This window comes from Zonotrichia albicollis, chromosome 6, assembly GCF_047830755.1.
Source record: "Zonotrichia albicollis isolate bZonAlb1 chromosome 6, bZonAlb1.hap1, whole genome shotgun sequence".
NCBI lineage: Eukaryota > Metazoa > Chordata > Aves > Passeriformes > Passerellidae > Zonotrichia > Zonotrichia albicollis.
In genome coordinates this window covers 60,794,205-60,809,879 of record NC_133824.1, presented here as the reverse complement: position 1 = coordinate 60,809,879, position 15,675 = coordinate 60,794,205, and the positions used below count along the sequence as shown (strand labels likewise).

Genomic DNA, 15,675 nt, shown 5'->3' with positions numbered 1-15,675 from the left:
CTGGTCCTGCTCTGCAGAGCTTTCCCGTTTTGATCCCTACTCCTCCTTTGCTTTAATCACCACTAATTGACCTTTTCACCAGAACTATGAGAAGCCACTGACCTTCCCTGAATGGAAGCAGCTGCCCTTCACTTCATATCCCTGATCTCCTGGCAATTCCCTTTACTCTGCTGTTGTTTTATGGCTGTGATGTGGCAGTACCAATGAACTATTGCCCATTTCCTAGTGAAGCACCCTCAGTGATGAGCAGAGAATGCCACAGGACCCCACAGGTGACCTTCTCCTCCCATAGGAGAGCTGTTTATTAATTTAATTTTTTCTCCTTTTCTGGAAAACCATTCTTCTCCCTTAGCAGCTTTTTCTTCCCTGAGCTTCTGGCAACAGATTTTGCCTTTCAGTGCCTGAGATGCCATCAGGAGCCAGATGTGCTGAAGCAGCTGTGCATTTTCTCCTTGACAGAGCTCTCTCACCTGGGAGCAAAGGGGTTTATTTCTGTCATGTCTAATCAGTGGCCTATTGATGCTGTTCCTTGGTGTTCACAGAAACAATCTATGGCAGGTACTGAAGCTGAATTCCCTGGGTTATACTTGCCCGTTTTTTCAACAATAGAGGAATCAAAGTCTCAAAGATCACAACAGGATGAAACATCAAGAATGCAGAAAAGGAGGGCTTAAATCAAATTAATGCGGTGGTCTCTTGGGCAGGAAAGAGATGCGCCCATGACTGTGGGAAGGTAAAAAAACCAAGTTCCTCTGTCTCCTTCAAGCTCTGGTTTCCTGACAGCTACTCTGACTCTGCTCAGGGGGCACCTGCACCCTGCATTGTATTGCACAGCTCCAGGTTCTGCCTTGTGGGAGAGGTGGAGCAGGGAAGTTTCTGTGGCATTCCAGGCTGACACTGAGCCCCACGCTGCCTTGCACCTCATCTGCAGGCAGTGGGAGGTCTGGGACACAAAGGTGCAAAGCAGCAGAGCACAGCAGTTCCCTGCAGGATTCCAACAGCTCCTCTCCTCCCCATCACAGCAGATGGAAATGGAATTATTTTAGGTACAACAGCAAATGAGGGAGCAGTTGAGACTGAAGACACCTGAAAGTCCAACACAAACTCCAGGAAGCTGAGAAAAGGAGGAAGGTCATACCAAGCATCACCTATCACACAGGGACCATTTTGCAATTAAAACAGGCCAACACAACCTCTTAATGAAACATTTTATTTAAACCAATACAAGCACCATGCTTAGCAAAAAAAAAAAAAAAAAAGATTTGGTTTAAAGTAAACATGCAATGTGAAGTAGCAGAGACTAAACAGCATATGGAAGTTGTACTGGTTACTGGTATTTTCATGGAACTGCCAAATTCCCCAATCTGGCCGTGAACCTCTCACACCTTTTAAGACAAGTCTGGACCACAGAACAAACACAAGAGTTTCACTGAGCCCCTTCTCATGTCCCACTTCACAGTCACTACATGGATGTATAAAAACAACATTCAAGATGTTTATTTTTGGAATGCTCTGAAGTAAGGAATTGAATTCTCTTGCTTCTGCCTGTTTGAGTCAGACCCATCAGCAGTTTAACATTGTTTCTGGACCAGCTATTTTACAGTTAAAGATACAAAAATGGAATCCTGGTACAAATGCAAAGATGCTCCTTTGGAGAAGTGAAAAAGGTGTCAACACCTGCATTATTGCCTCCTTTAATAGATCAGAACAGTATTCATTATACTAGAAATACACTTAAACCATCAAATACCAGCATTTACAAATTTTTGTTAAAAATATTCAAAACACTACAAGTCTATTTCATGGGCTGACATGCAAAGTCATGCTTAAATTCAGCTTACCATCAGTGAATAGGATTACAAGAGCTGTATCCCAGCCATCTAGTCAATATTTAAAGCAAACCTGATTAATTGTGGCAGAAGTCTCCCTTGGAGAGACCTTTAACTCCAGACTGAGGATTTTATGGCCAACTTACTAACTCCTGAAAAATAGGAGCTCCCAATGGAAAATGCTGACTCTCAGACCTTTAGCTACAAAGGCTCCCCTAGGCTAATTTATGCTGTCCTTTAGAGGTCTGAAAATTCAAGAGAAATGTGTGATTATAGATGGGCAACGCACCAGCAAAGCCCAGCAGGAACATACTGGCCTGAACATGGACTCATCTGCCTCCCACTGAGCCCAAGGGGGCAGCAGCACAGAACACACAGTTCTACAGATAAGGTGGGGAAAGATGTTATGAAAACAAGGATTATTTGTGCAGGAAAGACCTGGACATAATGATGTCTTTGTTTAATCAAGTGTTAGCACTACCTGCATCTCAAGAGCCCAGGCCAATTAGCAGCAGCCAGTTGTGTCAAAACACTGCATGAAGAGCAAAGAGAACACAAACAAGGCCGGAACAGCAAACATCCTCTGCACACTCATCCTCCCTGAACCTGCAGCTGCTTCCACAGCTCAGCCAGGGAAGCAGGAGCAGCTGCCAGGCAGGGCTGGCTGAGGAGCAATACTGGTGGGCTGAGCAGCATCAACAGCACCTTCCAGGGGAAACTGGCCTTGAACACTCTCACGAGGATCTGTTTGCTCCCTGCAAGGCTGGAGGGGCAGCACCCAAGGCAGAAAGTGCTTAAGTGAGGCACGAGAACATGAGAAGTGGAAGAACTCAGCTGAAGATACAGCTGTAAGGAATAATGTTTTCTTGGCAGAAGGGGGAGCAATCCAGAGATGAAAGGTCAAATTTCACCATTTCATGCAGCAGCTCCTCCCTTCCCTCCTGATACAGGCCTCTTGTACAGTTATTTTTGTGCAGACCTGTGCAGGCAGCAGTTGGCTGCTGGCAGCCCACCAGTGTACAAAGTACAACAGACATGATTAATCCAGTTTTTCCCCACTGCAAATCAAGCTGAACATTCCAAGCAGCAGCCTCCCTCTCGCCCACACTGTACTTTGACATGCCTCACCTTTAGTACAATCCCAAAAAAACCTCAAAAGAGATTCTTGCTGTTCCCAGACTGATGCTTGGAATGACACTACCCTTTAAGCCAAAGTCTTACTTATACAATGTTTGTCACAAAAGACATGGTTTTTATTGATCTGCAGTACAGAATGATCAAGCAACAGTTTCATAATCAACATTTTTTCGTCCAGGGAAATGAAATTGTTTTTCCAGTTCAGTACGTTAACACAGAAATTTAATTACAAGCATTTCATTCCTGCACCAAAGTATCGATTTAATTGGATCATTCCAACATGTACTTTGAAAAGCTCCTCTCAAGTCAGATTTATATACAAATAAATGAGCAGTAACATCAAACTAGGAAGAGATTTACCAACACTGAAGACCTTTGCAAATGAATTCCTTGTGATCTTGCAGGAGTTAGTGTTTTACCACTAACACAACCTATGTTGACAAAAATAACCCCACTTTCAGCAAAGGTTTCACAGCATGAAATACTGGCCTCCAAATTGAACACTGCATTCCTGCCAGCGAGCAGATTGGTTGGGGCAGCTGCATTTTAAGGTAGGTTATCAACAGGAAGCTGCTCTTGCGCAGACACTCGTTCAGAAGCACAACAAACACTCACGAGCAAGACAGGGAGAAACCGTCCTGTGAGTGCTCCTCCTTCTGCCACAGCTCGTGCTGAACGTGGCCCACACTCACAGCTACTCTATTCATATAAAACAGACCTGGAAAAAGACTGGTCATTTATAAAAGTTAAATACTATTTTCACATTAGATTTGCTGTTTCAAAGAGATGAACTGTTAAGTAGATGAAAATCAAATGATCATTTATGCAAAAGCTTCATCTGGAATGTAATTTTGACCAAAAAGCCATTAAGAAAGTTAGAGGTTGTAATTAAAGTACCCAAAAGCTACGTGTGGCCAACTTTTCTAACAAAAGAGATACAAATCATTTATTATCATGAAAAGCTTTAACCTCCTGACTCCTACAAATGGAGCAGATGATTGGAATTTCAAAGAAAATGAGGTTGGCTTTTTGTTTTAACAGATGTCAACTGCAGCACGAGGCACTAGGAACAAATATTACTTGGATTCTTTAACAAAGCTTTTACCAAATTTGTAAGAAGTGGCAGTGTAAAATTCTCAAGTCCTTTTAAAGCTAACAAATGAAAGGCACACAGTATCACCAGGTGTTCAGATAACAGGAAATGAGCAGAGGTAAACTTCTCAACAGTGTCAGAACAGAGATGCAAGAAGAAATCTGGTGCAAGAGGAACCAGAGTTGTAGTTCAGCCCTTAGTTATCAGCTAGTTCCTGTGAGACTGCATTAGCATGAGAACTGGACAGTCAAAGCTTTGCCCTGAAATTTAGGAAGATTGACTCAGGCAACTGAGGAATTACTGGAATGACAAAAATTAGTTCCAAGAATTTGAGACAGTTCACATGGACTCGATGGAAAGATAAATGGATGGATTTGCAGTACAACGATTTTGACTTTTTAATACCAAACAAATGCTTCCAGGGAGCTTCCAACAAATGCTTCAACATTGAGAAGACATTAAGTCAAAAATTACTCTGGTAAGTGAGAGTACATAAATTCTGCATATAAATGGCTAATGTGTGTCATAAGGATGCATTTGTAGCTCAGAAAAAGTTAGCGTCAGCTTCCAAATGATGTTTGTACACGGTTATAAATCCAGAACTGAACTATTTTAGTTACAGAAATATTAGTCACAGGAGTGCAAAAGGAGTCCCTGCAGAGGAGTATTCCCTTTTAGCAGGTACAAATAAGGAAACACCTGCAAAGATTTGTTACTTCAAGGAGACAGACCTGCTATTCTTTGCACAAACTCTGCACAAGAGAGATACTGCAGGAGACAGCTGTGAATACAGTGCATTGCTTGGATGGAAGTATTCATGTCTGGTTCCAGTATCACCAGGATGGTACAGAAATACTTAGAGGTTTTCCTTAGTGGAAAAAGCCCAGTTTCTCACGCAGCCATTCTTCAGTTAGGTCTTCTGTATTTCTGATTTCGAATACCTAAACAAAATGGCATGGCATCAATTCCTGAGGGGTGGGGCTGGAAGGGACAAGCACACAATGCACCTTTCCACACACATGGCTGAGCTGCAATAAAACACTCACCAACCTGCAATTTTCAGGTGCTTTCTTGAATGCATCAGATCAGAGGAAAATACACAACACCAAGTTGCATCACTAACAAACAAGAATCTTGTAATGCTACTTCTGGGTTTTACTCTTATCCCTTAAATATGAGAAAAGCACATGTACTGCATTTTAAAATAACCCTGAAGTGGCCCCATCTCAGCATGCATTATCTCAGCAAGATGGTATTTTGAAGAATACAAATAATGTAATATCTGGATTGATTTAAGCCCAAAGTTCAGCAATTTTACTCAGTCCAACACACAGTTATTTTTTCTTTCAACTGAAATTCATAGTAGCCAGTAGCATATTGTTTCAACTGTAAAATATTTCAAAATAGAAAACTTGGGGGAAAGCCCCAACAAAATCCTAAAAGCACAGAATGGTTTGGGTTGGAAGGGACCTTAAAGATCACCTAGTTCCAATCCCCTGCCATGGGCAGGGACTCCTTCCACTATCCCAGGTTGCTCCAAACCCCATCCAATCTAGCCTTGGGCACTTGCAGAGATGGGGCAGCCACAGCATCTCTGGGCAAAACCCCAAAACAATCTAAAAGCTACTAACCCAAAGCTTTGTGAAATCTTTAATGAAGCCTTGAAGCAGAAAACAAGGTCCAATACACAAATATACACTTTAAATTCCATGTGGGCAAGTAACTGGGTAGGGTTTGGGGTTTGCTTTTAATAGCCTGAACAGAAACAACGTTAATTATGATTGATTACTGGAGTCCTAAAGATGCCCAAAGACAAAAGTCAGGTAATTTTATAAATTCACAGGTCTTTAAAGTGAAGAAATCCCAAAAATCAGTGTTACAAGAACAGAACAGCTTAACAGGAACCAAGCTAACATGCAAGTCACTGGAGACTGAGAGAACTCAGCTGAGTCACGAGCAAAAATCCCAGCAGGAGGAAGTCCCAGCAGGAGTTAAAATGAAACACAGCTCAGCAAGTGGCAGGAATAAAGTACATCTGAAGAGCAAGCAGGCAATCCCAACTGGAGACAGCCTGTGTTCTCTGCCTTCAGGAAAGATGAATGAACCCAGCCCTGGACTTGCATCCAAAAGCCATTCAGGCTGAATTTCTCCCATGTCAGAAGTGACAGGAACTCCAACTCTAACTGAGCTACTTCCCAGGCTTTCACCTTCTCCTCACCAGTCCCTTCTTCTTACTTACTAAAAACTGTCTACCTCCTTTCTATCATAGTTATCAGACCTCCAAGATGCAGTCTCAGCAGATGTAAAAAAAGATTTCTTGGGGCTGTGCTGATTGTTTCTGCCATCTTCTGCTGCCTTCCTATTGACTCCTGTTAACCTGAGGTCTAATTTAGAACAGAGGTGGCTTCTCTTACAAGGTACAGCTGGAAGAGGCAAAAGCTGGACAGAGCTTGGAGCAACCTGGGCTGGTGGGAGGTGTTGGAACAAATGAACATTAAGGTCCCTTCCAACTCAAGCCATTCTGTGATCCACAGTTCTCTTACTGGCCCAACAGACATTTTTACTGGGATGTTAAAGGACTCAGCAGGATAAGGAATGAAGGAACAGTGCTGTGGGAAGTGCTGAAGTCATTTCACACGGTATGAAAAACCTGAAACAGCCACTGACTCTATTAGGCTTTACTGCTTGAGGCAAAAAGGAGTCTAGGTGCCAATTAGGCAAAGATTTCAAAGAACATTTTCCATTTCTCCAAAAGGAAAAATAGGTGACATTTCTTTTCTAAAATACACACACAGCCAGACCTAGTGAATGCAGTGATTTCTTCTGGTGTCAGTACTGGGAGAACCCAGCACAGGAAGAAACTGTTCATCCCTTGGCACATGTTAATTACCCTGCAGGCTGTTCTGCAAGCATGCAGCCCCAGGAACCAGCTAAACTGATCCACACCACACTGAGGCTTAAGTCTATTCTTCCCATCAGTAAATTCCTCCCCCACAGCAAAGATGTCCATCCTACTGAGGGATATTTTTGTGTTACAGAACACTGTTCCTCCTGGTGTTTTAAGGTACAGAAATCTCCACACATACTCCTCCTTCAGCTTTCCTACACCAGACTCTGTTCACTGTAATCACAAACTCTCACAAAATCCTTCTTGCCATTGCTTCAAGCAAGACACAAAACAACAACCTGCAGTGAAGGGGGAGTTATTTCAAAAGCCAGTTATACCTTAGTGAGTTCAGCTGTCTGTACAAGCTTATTCTTGCTTCCAGCATACATCATCTGCTGCTCAGGCTTACATCCTGAAGTTATAGGGAAAAAAAAAAAGAGATTTTTAAAAATTACTTTGACTGCAACAATTCAAAAATAAGTTGGGGTTTTTTTTAAGAATTCTAATCTGAAAGCTAAAGATATTCAAAGGAAGAGTGTCAGGTAGCTACAGAAGAATATGCTCAGTAGTTGCTAAACTCTTTTATATACCTAGTTACTCTAGCTCTGAGAAATGAAGGGTAGAACAATGCAATCAGTTTATCTTCTTCCAGGGGATAACAAGGATAATCCAGTAATACCAGCAAGATACATTACTACAACTCAGAACACAGATGGAAGCCCAGGAGCAATTCAGCTCTGAAGCCCAAACCAGGATCCAGGTTATTTGGCTCCTATTAAAATGACACAGTGCCCTGTGCAGCTGAGTTGGTGTTGAGGGCTGCTGTGACACAAGCAGAGGATGCTCTGAACTGCTCTCTACAAACCTGGCATGATCCAGGATTAGTCTGTTGCCCCTGGAACAGTCTGTTTCAGCACTTTGACATGCTCACATCTGAGACAGGGAGCCCTCTCTTGCTCCTTTTCCCCCACAGCAGTGACAGCCCTTTAGACTGTCCCCTCACAGCATCCTCTACTGCTGCCCATTACACCCAGGCTCCCTGAAAACTCCTCTCAAGTCCCATCCTAACCCTCCTAAAGTCCTGCTCCTTTCATGGGCAGAATGAAAGGAATAGGATTCTAAGATCCACAGAAATGGGTTCTCATGTCCTTCTGAGATGAGAGGCATTTCCTCCCTCCCAATCATTTCTGTGTGAATAGCAAGAGACAGCAGAGCAGAATCACTCAGGAACAGAGGCAGTGTCCTGCAGCCCTCTCTGTGCTCACCTCCTGAGCCTTACAGGGTCAGGCTTTGAGGATTCCCCCCAAGATCTGAGGAGTGAACAGGCTAAATGAGGTTAAACCTCCCTGAGGGGATGCAGAGTGCTCCAGCCCTGCCTTCAGAGCTTGCTGAGCACACTGACAACAGGCACTTTTAGGCAGACACACCTCGTGGCAGCTAAGCAGGAAACCAATGCTCCAGTTCAGCCTTCAGAAGTGGGAAAGAGAGAATCTCTTCTCTCAGACATCTGAAGTGCCCTAAATGTGAACCTCAAAGGCAGGAAAACCTCCTTGAGAGCACTGAGTACTCAGTTTTATCTTCCCTAGAAGAGAATATCCCCAAATTTACAACACACAGTAGCTACAGAGTTCACTCACCAACTGGACTGGAGAAGATAAAGCACAATGGATAGGAAACTCTTCCATCTTCATGCTGGTACTTGTAGCTATACACAATAAATGTTTTTTCTGAGGTTAAAGAAACTAAGAAATCAATTCTTTTAGTAGGATATAATGCTCAGTTATCAGAGCTTGATGCAGGCAGAAGTCAGTGTTGCATTTTAGATGATGTTTTAATTTGGCAATAAAAACCTCACTGTTTTGTTTTCACTTCCACATCTGACTTTCAGAACTGGCCCTGTCTCAGTGTGAGGGCTGTCTCTGTAGTAATGTTTCACATCAGAGCTAAAAATCACCCTCTCATCACAAATATTCCTATTCCAGCTTTGTAAAAAGACTTCCCACACCCACCAGTGTGGTTTTGGCTTTTAATGAAAGCCAAATTCTTTCTTTGCTGACCAAGAACTTCGTTGTTTCAGGTGTTCTGCTCAATTTGAAGTGCAGTTTTAGCCAGGACTTCTGTTTTACAGCCTCCCACTGCACTGTAGGCATGAAAGGCAAGATTCAGAACAGCACAGGGAATGGTGCCAGCCAGCTCTTGAGGCTCATAGGGCAGGTATTTTCTTCACATGTAACTTAAGTACCCCTTTTATTTCACTAGTTAATTTACTTCACCCTCTTTTGTTCCTTTTTTCCAAAACAGGGATTCCTCCCTGGATCACATGGCCACAGCAATTCCAGAATCAGTAACTGCAGCAAAACAACAACAGCCACATCCTGAGAAAGCACCAAAACAGATCCAGAGTTACACAGGCAGAACTCTATATTTAGAGGTAGCCAGTGACTGGTACATTTTACTCATTTCTTTACATTACCAGCAGCGTGGCTTTGCTTTACTTCCCCAAACATTATATAGTGTAAAAGGAAATAAAATGTCAGGAAAGGCTTAAATGAGTCATTGTTTCAGCAAGTGGTACAACAGTTCAGTGCAGCCTGAGAACTGATCCCTGGGTTATTTCCCAAATAAAGGATCAGCAAGATCACACTACAGCAATTACTGGCCTAAAAAGGTGAAGTCCAACACTTTGAACAGCTTCCAGGAGTGAGTAAGTCCAAATGGCAGCAGCATGGCAAGGATATCGAGGTTGTCTCTCAGGCAGCTCATCCTTTAGCTCATCAGGAGAAATACCCTGGTGACATTAAACACAAGCAATGTTTGAGCAAGTACCTCACACTGGAAGGTTAAAGCAGGGTAAGGGACACTGAAACACCTGTAGGGCACATGTTGTCTACAGGTGAACTGATAAGGACCTCCCAAATTACTACAGCAGTTTAGGAAGATTTGTGTGCCAACAGACTCCTATGACTAAACACAGAGTTAATGTTAGTGTGAATAATCACCCCTATTTTAGGCATAATAAGTTGAGCAAACATTTCTGGCATAGTTGGCTATGCTGGCAGTTACCATGCTTTGCCAACCCTAGTACTAACTAAGTAAGCACACACTACAAAGGAAGTTAAAATCAGCTACATAAATCAAAAGTTTGAAAATTTCAATCCTTCCTCCTTCAGCACACAAAAAGGATTCCCCATTACATTTGATGTTACATTAACATCTACATTCTAGGGAACAAGAGCTCTGGTTAATGCTCCAATCCCTGGGAAGGATTTCATTTTGCCCTATGGACCGTTAAGAAACACCACACACTGGGCTGACCTTATTATGCCACCCATCAAATTTAGAGTCTGCAGGGGATTAGCAATCCTGCTTCTAATTGATGGCAGACCAGCTCAGAGACAAATGTGCAGATCTACGTGGAAACACAGCAGAAATCTCTTCAAAAAGCCAGCAGGTGCCAAAGATGCTTTTTACGTCGTTAAAACAGCTTTAAAATAACTTTTTTTTTGGTGCAATTAATTAGTCAACTCAATTGCTTTTGCATAGTTTCACTATTAATGGTGCTGTGCTTTACATGCAGAGTGACCATGCATTTAAATAAGCTCATGACCCAAATTAGATTAGGAGTTTGATAACAATTTGAAACTAAGGCAGTACCTTAGAGACAACAATACATTGCAGGCTGAAGATACTCTTATTTACAATTCATTTAACAAACCTCATGCTCCTCATCCAGCACCACCAACTGCTTATCCTTGTCGATTTTCACTATAAATCAAAATAAAACACAGATCAATGTTTTTTTTCAATCGATTTACACAATGGATGCATGAAGCTTTTTAGCACTCAGCAATTCTAGTCCTTGTGATTCTGTTTTTCTTCTTCAGCATACCCCATGATTTCCAAAAATCATTTTACAAACAGTGGTAGACTCTGAGCCATAATTAAATATAAATACTCTGCTAAGAGCAGATGGAGACTTGAATCCTAAGAACAGCACTATTTTATTGTTAAATTTACAGGCAGAATTGGAAGTGCTGCAGCTCAGAGAGCAAACACCCCCCTGGCTCATGTTTACCTGATACAGCAGCAATCTCACACAGGGAAGAACAGAGGAGAGAGGATTTTCTGACAATTTTTGTCAGGCACCTTTGGAACTTACTTATAATGGCAGCATTGTTGGTCTCTTTGCGAAATCGGAATTTTCTCAGTTTCTCCACCAGGTCTTCAGCAACATCACAAACCACCAGAGATTCACTCTGCAAAAGGAAATGGCACAGGGGAGGGAGAGATAAATCCTTCCACAAAGTGAAATAGATAAAAAAAATCCCTGTGTCACACACATTGTGCATAAATACTGAAGAGGGCCTGCATGCAGCTTGTCCACAGCTTCAGAGCATCACATAAACCAGAAAAACGTGGGTGAAAGGAAATGTTTTTTTTTAAAAAACCACATTAACAGAACATTTTTCTGTTTTAATTTCCCTCTTCAAAGCCACACAGTTAACTAGGAGTATTTATTAACTACTCCTGAAGTGGGATTATTCTCAGAGCTCTTACAAGTCAACTTTACACTTCAGAAGTAGATTTTATATTTCTACACTTACAAACTAAATTTTACACTTCATTGTCCAAGCCCTGAAATAAGGGAGTCCCTTAGAGCAACAGCAAATGGGATCAAGTAATTTAAGCACTTAACATAGTAAGAGCTACTATTGGTATTTAAGAACAACATTGTCCTTGTTTAACTTCACCCATAAAAATATTGAGATTCACACACACAGAAAGAGTTTCAGACATTTTAACCCAAAACCATGCAGCCATTTCCCCCAGTGCACACCAAGCTCTCAGAGATGCTCAAGTAACATATTAGTCATCCCACTGAAGATGAGGAAGGAAATTATTGTTTCACAAGCAGCCATGCAGGTTATCTTCCCTTACACAAGCAATTTCTGAACAGCACCAAGCCAACCACTGCCATTTCCTGAGCAACATTTTATACACACAACCTCCATCTCCAAGGGGTTCATGCCAGATTGATAAAGAAGTTACTTAAAATCTGCAGCTTGAACTGTATTTATGAACTCCCAAGCCATCAGGAACTTTGTACCAAAGTAACTGTATTTCAAGGTTTCCTTAAAAAAAACCCTCAGATAAAAAATTGTGCAAGATTACCAATCAAGAGCTCTAATAAAGAGCTCTTGCATTGAGATAAATAACCCCACAGAATGTTATTATTTAAGCCTTCAGTTTTGTCTCTTCACGTTCAACATTGTGAGATTTCCCCCCAAAAGCAGACGGGTGGCTCTGCTTCCCCACTTCCCATACCCCACGTTTGTTGTTGCTTGCTCCTAAAAAGGTTTCCACCTTGATCAAATTCTGGCACAAAGCTTCATCCCTGTGCTTCCTCTGGACAGCTGGAGAGGAAATCAAGCTCTGCTGTGACAGCAGAGCACAGGCACTGCCTGTACAGCGTCCCTGATTTTGCTTGTTTCCCATAAACATCAAAGATCACCCTTGGCTCCCTCTGACCCAAACAGGTTGAAGTCGATGATCTAAAAGGTCTTTTCCAACCTAACTCATTCTGGATTTTCTGAAACATCCCTACTGTCCACTCTCACTCATTGAGGGAAAAAACCCTAAAAAAATACTTTAAAACACAACAGAATTCAGGGCTGCATTCCATAGCTGAACTTGTATTTCATATAAAACGTCACTTACACCCACTCTCACTCACCCAGGAGGTCTCAACTAAAAAACCCAACAGGACTCAGAGCTGCATTTCAAAGCCGAGGTTATATTTTATATAAAATGCTCTTTTGTGAAGGAGGCTTTTCTCCCAGTCCTCTGGGCTCACCAGCTTCTCCCAGCAGACAAGCCATGCTCCTGCTCACACCTGTGCAGCCACACAAACACAAATCCCTGAAGGAAAACACTCGGTAACATCAGATTCAGACTGTTTACCGGGGCTAAGCCGGCTCACCAACGCTTGGCTTAACAAAAACTGAGGAAAGGCAGGGCAGGATTGCTGCACAGACAGGGACACCCCTGCCAGCACCACCGAGGGGCAGCTGCTGCTCCCTGCACCCTCCGGGGCAGATCCCCCTCAGGACACCCCTCCCCTCCCCCTCACACTGACAAATAAACGTGAATCTCACCAGAGAGGCACACAGCAAAACAGCCCAAGATTTGATCAAATTTGCTTTGCAAGTGCTCCTTCCACAGGAGGGTTCAGCTCTCCAAATCTTTACTAAAAGCAACATGCATGTCTCTTCCTTTCTCCACAACCAGTACTTTACCCATTAACCAATATTAATGCAAAGTACCCCACAGCATTCATCCACCAGTCCTTGTTTCCTTTGGTCTGTTCCAACCAGCAATCACAGCTCAAGTTCAAATTCACCACTCGGGTGAATGCCTTCAATGAGCAACAATCAGACGTTCTTCAGTGAATTAGCTCGAATCATTAAAAGACAGCCAACAACCAGGTGCAATCAAGCCATCACTCGTTTCAGAGACACATAATCAGTTCCTCAGAGGTCAGATCACGCGTTTTCCTGTTGATTATTCTATCATTTCCCTATCGAATCTTTCTGAATCAGCTAACTATGCAGCATTTCAGCGGGGTGAGCCCCCTCCCGGCCGGAGCCCCCCGCTCCCCTCCCCTCACGTTCCCGCCGGGTCCCCCCTGAGGGAGCGGCACGCGCTCCCCCCTCACCATCTTGGCGCGCGCACCAACCGCAGCCGCTCGCGCGCCGCCGCCGCCTCCTCCTCACTGGGTTGCGCCCCCTCCCTCACCGCGCCTGCGCGGTGCAAGCCACGCCCCCTCAATCGCCCTCCAACCAACCAACAGCGCTCCCGCGGGATGGGCGGGGCCGTGACACGGCCTACGGGCAGCGGGGAGGTTCAAGGCCGCCGAGGGCGGGAAAAGGCAGGGTCACGTGATCTCGCAGCGGCACGCCCCTCTCCTTTGCATTGCAGGCCAGGCCACGCCCCCTCCCTGTTGCCATGGCAACTCGCGGGCTCGCCCTCAGGCGCCATTTCGCTGAGGGGATCTAAGGGGAGCGGGGCGGGATGGGGTGGGCTGCGCTTTATAGCTCATAATGTGCCTTAAAAAGGGCAAGGACTGAAGGTTTCAACCCTGGAATTGAAGCATGACATGAATCAGAAGTTGGTGTGCTTTCTGTGCTTGTGTGTAGAAGTGGAGTTTAATTCTGGAAGTCATGCAGGGTCTGCAGCACACGAGGCACAAATAGGAGCGGCCAGAGCCGGGTACACGCTGTTTGTCCATAGTGGAGCCTTGATGTGAAGCTCTCCTGATGCTGGAGTGAATATTTGGCCTTTCCCTTGCCGCTCACAATTTTAGATGCTGTTAGAGCAGAGAAAAATGCACTTTAGGGGTTCCATAACAGATTTAAGAATATAATTGCTTTCCTCAGAATGAAAGGACAGATGCAGCCTTTACATCTCAGGCACAACTTCTAGTGAATTATACTAATTATTTAAACACCAAATTTATAAAATAAAGCTGCAGATTTCATCAAAGGCTTAGCAAACACCACAGAAATGCGAGATTGCTGAGCAGCTCTTAAAGCCTCACACAAAATCACAGAATATCCTGAGGTGGAAGGGGCCCACAGGGATCATCGAACCCAACTCCTGGCTCTGCACAGGAAAACGCCAAAAATCCCACACTGTGCCTGAAGGCATTGAGCAAATCATTCCCTCAGGAGCCTGTCCAGTGCCTGACCATCCTCTGGGGGGAGAACCTTTTCCTGATATCCCACCTAATCACAGAATCACAGTCTGGTTTGGATTGCAATACACCCCAAAGATTATTCGTACTCCCCAAAGATTATCCAGTTCTTAGCCCACTGCTCTGGGCTGGAACACCTTCCACTAGGCCAACATGCTCCAAATTCCATCTAATGTGGCCTTGAACACTTGCAGGGGATGGGGCAGCCTCAGCTTTTCAGGGCAGCCTGTGGCAGGGCCTCACAGCCCTCACAGGCAGCCATTCCTTGCCAACAGCCCATCTAACCCCCATTCCAGTGCAAGGAGGAAGCAAAGCACAGCCATGTGCTGCCAGGGACGTGGCTTTGGGTCACCTCACAGCCACTGCCACTGCAGCTGTGACCGGCAGCTGCCAGGGACAAAGCTGAGGCACACTGAGCTCTCCAGCCTCTGGCAGGGTAGCAAAGCTAAAACCTGCCCCGAGTGCCACCAGTGTGGCTCCAAGAGCTCTCTGTGAAAGCACACAACAGTATCAGCCCTCCTGGTGCTCTGCAGACCTGAAAGGGCACCTGGAGCCCGAGTGCACTGCCAGGAGCCAGCACCTCTGCCAAGAGCCCAGGAGTGACAAGGGCCAATTTCCTCCAGAGGCATAAAGGCTCTGCCCATGGAGCTGAGGGGACAGGGGACTGGAAGCACAGCCCAGCTGCCCTGGGACAGGCCTGACAGACAGGCAGGAGTCCCCGTCCTCTCTGTGCCCATCTGAACACAGGCACTTAAGGCACAGCTGTGGTATTTGCTGCGTCCCCAAGATGAAGGAGGAATTGAGAATCTGACTACATGTTCTTAGAAGGCTAATTTATTATTTTATGCTATTACATTATATTAAAGAATACTATACTAAAACTATACTAAAGAATAGAGAAAGGATACTTACAGAAGGCTTAACAAGATACTAATGAAAAACCTGTGACTCTCCCCAGAGTCCTGACACAGCTGGA

The 15,675-nt window shown here is 44.1% G+C and overlaps 1 protein-coding gene across 3 annotated transcripts; it reads right to left on the bottom strand.

Moving 5' to 3' along the window:
• Positions 1–1,196: 1,196 nt before the first annotated feature.
• Positions 1,197–13,791, bottom strand: GMFB (glia maturation factor beta). 3 transcript variants are annotated; one of them, XM_005495202.4, is made up of 7 exons: positions 13,662–13,791; positions 11,106–11,202; positions 10,662–10,711; positions 9,685–9,734; positions 8,584–8,666; positions 7,285–7,358; positions 1,197–5,000 (listed from the first exon to the last, which is right to left on the bottom strand). In XM_005495202.4, the coding sequence occupies exons 1-7, from the start codon at positions 13,662–13,664 to the stop codon at positions 4,929–4,931; spliced, it is 429 nt and encodes a 142-aa protein (XP_005495259.1). In that variant the 5' UTR covers positions 13,665–13,791; the 3' UTR covers positions 1,197–4,928. The 3 variants fall into 3 exon arrangements, with proteins under 3 accessions (XP_005495259.1, XP_074400153.1, XP_074400152.1); XM_074544052.1 differs by lacking the exon at positions 13,662–13,791 and adding an exon at positions 13,270–13,565; XM_074544051.1 differs by lacking the exon at positions 13,662–13,791 and adding an exon at positions 13,102–13,238.
• Between the last annotated feature and the right edge of the window lie 1,884 nt (positions 13,792–15,675).

What these genes read in the sequence shown, in the direction of transcription:
- GMFB (XM_074544051.1), bottom strand. Translation starts at nt 13,206, where the DNA reads ATGTTGCTTTTAGTAAAGATTTGGAGAGCTGAACCCTCCTGTGGAAGG. An exon ending in TTTTGCTGTGTGCCTCTCTG is followed by an intron (nt 11,203 to 13,101) that starts GTGAGATTCACG and finishes TTCCTTTTGCAG; the next exon opens with AGTGAATCTCTGGTGGTTTG. An exon ending in CAACAATGCTGCCATTATAA is followed by an intron (nt 10,712 to 11,105) that starts GTAAGTTCCAAA and finishes TTTGATTTATAG; the next exon opens with TGAAAATCGACAAGGATAAG.